Source organism: Arachis ipaensis, chromosome B07 (genome assembly GCF_000816755.2).
Source record: "Arachis ipaensis cultivar K30076 chromosome B07, Araip1.1, whole genome shotgun sequence".
NCBI classification, from domain to species: domain Eukaryota; kingdom Viridiplantae; phylum Streptophyta; class Magnoliopsida; order Fabales; family Fabaceae; genus Arachis; species Arachis ipaensis.
Genome location: NC_029791.2, coordinates 123,062,756 through 123,067,192, shown reverse-complemented (window position 1 = coordinate 123,067,192; position 4,437 = coordinate 123,062,756). Strand labels below are relative to the sequence as shown.

The following is a 4,437-nucleotide window of genomic DNA, read 5'->3' as shown; positions in this document are numbered from 1 at the left end:
AAAATCAGTTAGTTAATCAAACTTTTTAATGAAATTTTAAGGTAAAAAAAGATGTCAGATAAGTGGAGAAAGAACACCTTAGTACTTATCTACAAAAATAAGGGGATATACAGAGTTGCGAAAACTATAGAGAAATCAAGCTCATGAGTCATACCAAGAAGTTATGGGAAAGGTGATGGAACGGAAGCCGAGACAAGAGACATAAGTAACAGATAACCAATTTGGTTTTATGCCAGACAAATCCCTTAAGCTACACACATGTTAACAAGGATGATGGAGAAATATCATAGTAATAAAACGGATCTACATATGGTATTTATTGATTTGGAAAAAGCGTGGGATAGGATGCCAAGAGAGGTCTTATGGAAGGTTTTGGAAAAAAAAAAAGAGTAAGGATCACATATATTTGTGTAATTAAAGACATGTATAATAGGGCTACAACTAGTGTGAAGACTCAAGGTGGTGTGACAAAAAAATTACCTATTGGTATAGAATTACACCAATGATCATTCTTAAGTCCATACATTTTCACATTAGTCTTGGAAGTACTCCCAGAGTATATCCAAGAGCATGTGTCATAGTGCATTCTTTTTGCCGATGATGTCGTCCTTATGGGAAAGTCAAAGGAAGAACTAAATAAGAAGTTGGATTTATGAAGAGAAGTTATAGAAGTGTATGATATGCGCATAAGCCGTAGCAAGATGGAATATATGGAATGTAAATTCGGCCGCCGAAGGAAAAATCCTAATACAGAGATAAAGATTGGAGATATTGAACAGGATGTAAATCGTAGGATTCAAACAGGTTGGTTAAAATAACGGAGTGCGTCTGGTTTTATGTGACAAAAAAGTACCTTTAAAACTTAAAGGTAAACTCTATCGCACTGCTATCAAACCGGCTATGCTTTATAGTACAGAGTGTTGAATGGCCAAAGGAGAGCACGGACATAAGTTGAATGTGGCAGAAATAAAAATGTTGAGATGAATGAGTGGTCATATACAATTGAATAAGATAGAGCTGGAATAGTACCTATTGTAAAAAAAATTGTAGAATTACGTCTCAAGTGGTTTGGATGACATGAAAGATGGATAAGGAGTAAAAAATAGAAAAAAACCTAAGGAAGACCATCCATAAGGTGGTCAAACAAGATCTATATATAAATGGTCTCTCTGTAGATATGATACATAATAGAACTCAATGACGTCGTTTGATTTATGTAGCCGACCTCACCTAGTGAAACAACGCTTTGTTGTTGTTATAGTAGTAAAACAATTTTTGATCAACCTCTTTACCTTTTATTTATTTTTTTTCTTTTTCTAATCATTAGAAAGGACAGAAGACCAAAGTGCACAAAGAAAAGCCAGACTCTACCCTCCAACACAGACCAAAAATATTGATCTAAATGAAGTGACGCACATTTTTGTGCTTATATACAAAGGCAGTAACTTGTGCAGCAAGCTATCCCAGGGGTACAATAGGTATTTCAAGACCTAAGTTTGTTCCTGCTACTACAACAGGCAATTATCCTTGCATTATTCCTAGCTTGCTCTGTTTGGTATTAAATCCCCAAGAAAAACCCTACAGTTCTGATGTGGAATGCGCTCAAGCCACATCAGCCAAAGCAATTTCCACTCCATCAAAAATCATAATAAATCCATGACCTAGATTAAAATCCCAATTACTTGCTTCCGTCAAAAACATATTCATTCAACAACAAACAACAACAATAACAACTACAAAGCCTTATCCCACCAGGTGTGATCGCTTATCCATCTCAACATCCTCATCTTTGCCACACTTAACTTATGTTCATGCTCACCTTTCGCTGCCCAACACTCTGTTCCATATAACATAGCCCGTCTAGTGGCAGTGTGATAAAACACAAATACACACAGTGGAAGAAAAATCATCAGAGTCATGACATATAACGATAATTATACTATTGGTGTGCATCAATGGAAGAGAGAGAAAGCTCAAGGCACAAGAGAGAAAAGTGAGGTAGATTACAATGTGTGTGTGTGATAGAGAGAGATAGGAAGTGAGAAAGTTAGGAGATAAGACAAAGAAAAGGAAAAAAAAAAGAAAGAAGTAACCACTATAATAACGTGGGCAAAACTTACCTTTAGAATTGGGGGAAATTTGACTCTTTCTCTAATACAAACCAAAAACATTTTTTCTGAAAATTTATCCTAGAACAATTTACTACCTTTTTAACACTGACAGTGATGTATAATGTAATTTGATTCATGAAAATTCACAATCTATTAGGAATTTCATGGAAAAAATTGTAAGTGTGACATACCGCTGGAGAAGATTGACAAAAACCTGACTACCACCAATGATATTAACCTGCTCGAGAAAAGAAGCAAGCAATGGTTTCTGGGAAACAGCACGAATAACCATGTGCAAGACATCTTCAATACAAGTCATATCTTGACTTGTCTCAAAAAAAGCTATAAGAGCTTTTATGTCGCCTGCAGTAATGTTCTGCCTGCATATATCAAGAAAATGAAATTTATAATTATAAATCAAGGAATAAGTGGAATTAATACTATGGTGAATTATTATAGAGGAGAAAGATGAGAGCAAATTATAAGGTATGAATATGAAAATTAATCAATCAAAAGAAACTATACCTGAGACTCATTTCACCAAGACTTAACAAAAGAAGACGGATCTTATGTATTTCTTCTACACCAGGTCTCTGCTCAGTATTTCCTTTGCTAACAGGATGTTGATCAGGGTTACTTCCAGGAAGGAATCGAGGCTTGACATTATCACAATAGAATTGGTGAATTATGTCGAGAACACGTGGAAGCCGGCACAAACTCCTCAGTAATCGAGGATCGCTATCAAATTGTTGAATCAGAAACATGTATAGTTCTCGTTGCACCTTGTAAATTGCGTAGACCCAGATAAGAGGATTAAGAAATATGCTAGAAATAGCCTCCTTCACAAGCAACCCTGCTAATCATGAGAAGAATCAGAAAGGAGCATAGACCAAAGTTGTGTGCCGACAGAAAATATTACCAAAGTTGGATGTAACATAAGTTTAAAAAGATAACATACCAGAGTTAGAAACAACATTAAAAAGATGCTTCAATGCAGAAAGAGTCTCCATATTAAGTTCTCGTGGAGGAACTGATTGTAACAAGAATCCCAGGACAGAAAATCCAGACACAAGATACATCTGTTGTTGATTTGCTAAGTTCTCATCTATAAGAGAAGCAATCAGCTCAATAACCTCAGTCATCATATACTCCCTCATTGTCTGTGCTACTAATGTCTTTTCATATTCTCCCACCTTTTCAATTTCAAATTTACTACACTGTGTCTGGGCGATAAGCGGGAAAAGCACAGATACGCCACCGACACAATATATTATTTGCTGCAGCAAGCGTCGTGAACATAACTGAGTTCCACCAATTACAGCCGCCTCAAAGGAATTCTTCTCCAATGCCTGACTCATTATTGGTGAAACATTAAACAGCATTTTGCCAACACTTGCCTGAAAAAATTAATAAAGCCATTCGGAGTCTAAACTTTAGAACAAATATGGCTTAAACATACTCTTTCGATTCAATAAATAAATAAATAAATAAAATAAATACAAAGAGAACAAAATCATATACATGTACAGATAATCGGGTGACTTGAAAGGTGAGCTATGAGTCTAGAAGAAGCAGAATCTGTTATACAGTTAGAGTAGGTGCCAGCTTGTATAGATCTTACAACTAACTTAAGTATGAGAAGTTTCTTCTACCCCTTTGTACTAGCTTACTGAATAAGCTACTCAGCTATGTATACAAGCAGTGAACTGAGCTCAGACTCAGTAATGAAATAACATAATAAATATTCACTCTCAACTCCTTCTTCTCTCTTCTAACTCTTCTCTCCTCTCCCTTTCTCAAACTCTATCAACAGGCAATGTATAGAAGGAAAAAAATTAAAAAAAAAAATTAAGGACCTGAGCATTGAGTCCAAAGATGATTTTTGATGCAAGACCATCTTTTACATCAAGAATCCCACTGGGTAACTTATCACCACAAAGTGGTAAAGCTTCATTATCAAGGAATGAATACATATAACTGGGTCCCAGAGAGTAGATACTCTGAACTTGTTCAGCAGAAAGGGCGTCATTAAACAAATAAACGGGGCCAATTTGGCCAAAAAAAGGGCCCGAATCTCGGATTGATTCAAAGATGAGTGCATTGTCTTCATAGTGAGGCATCTTAATTTTTGAACCAACCGTACAACTTGTTAATGATTCACTCACTTTAGCATACCTGAATAAACAAAGCATGTAACTCAAGTCATAGTGACACAAAGGTCAATTCGTCAAACAGTATAAATTTTTAATTGATTATAGAACAATTAACATGGCATAAACCTGCATCTTTCAGATGAGACAAGATCACCATCGATATAACATCTCAA

At 35.7% G+C, this 4,437-nt stretch overlaps 1 protein-coding gene across 1 annotated transcript in view; it reads right to left on the bottom strand.

The window, feature by feature from the left end:
- Positions 1 to 4,437, bottom strand: part of LOC107607912 (BEACH domain-containing protein B) — a gene marked incomplete in the record, with an annotated part of 32,669 nt that overhangs the window by 14,249 nt on the left and 13,983 nt on the right. The window contains 5 exon segments of the mRNA XM_021107990.1: positions 2,303 to 2,491; positions 2,637 to 2,967; positions 3,070 to 3,508; positions 3,968 to 4,286; positions 4,391 to 4,437. Coding sequence (XP_020963649.1) covers positions 2,303 to 2,491; positions 2,637 to 2,967; positions 3,070 to 3,508; positions 3,968 to 4,286; positions 4,391 to 4,437 — 1,325 coding nt within the window.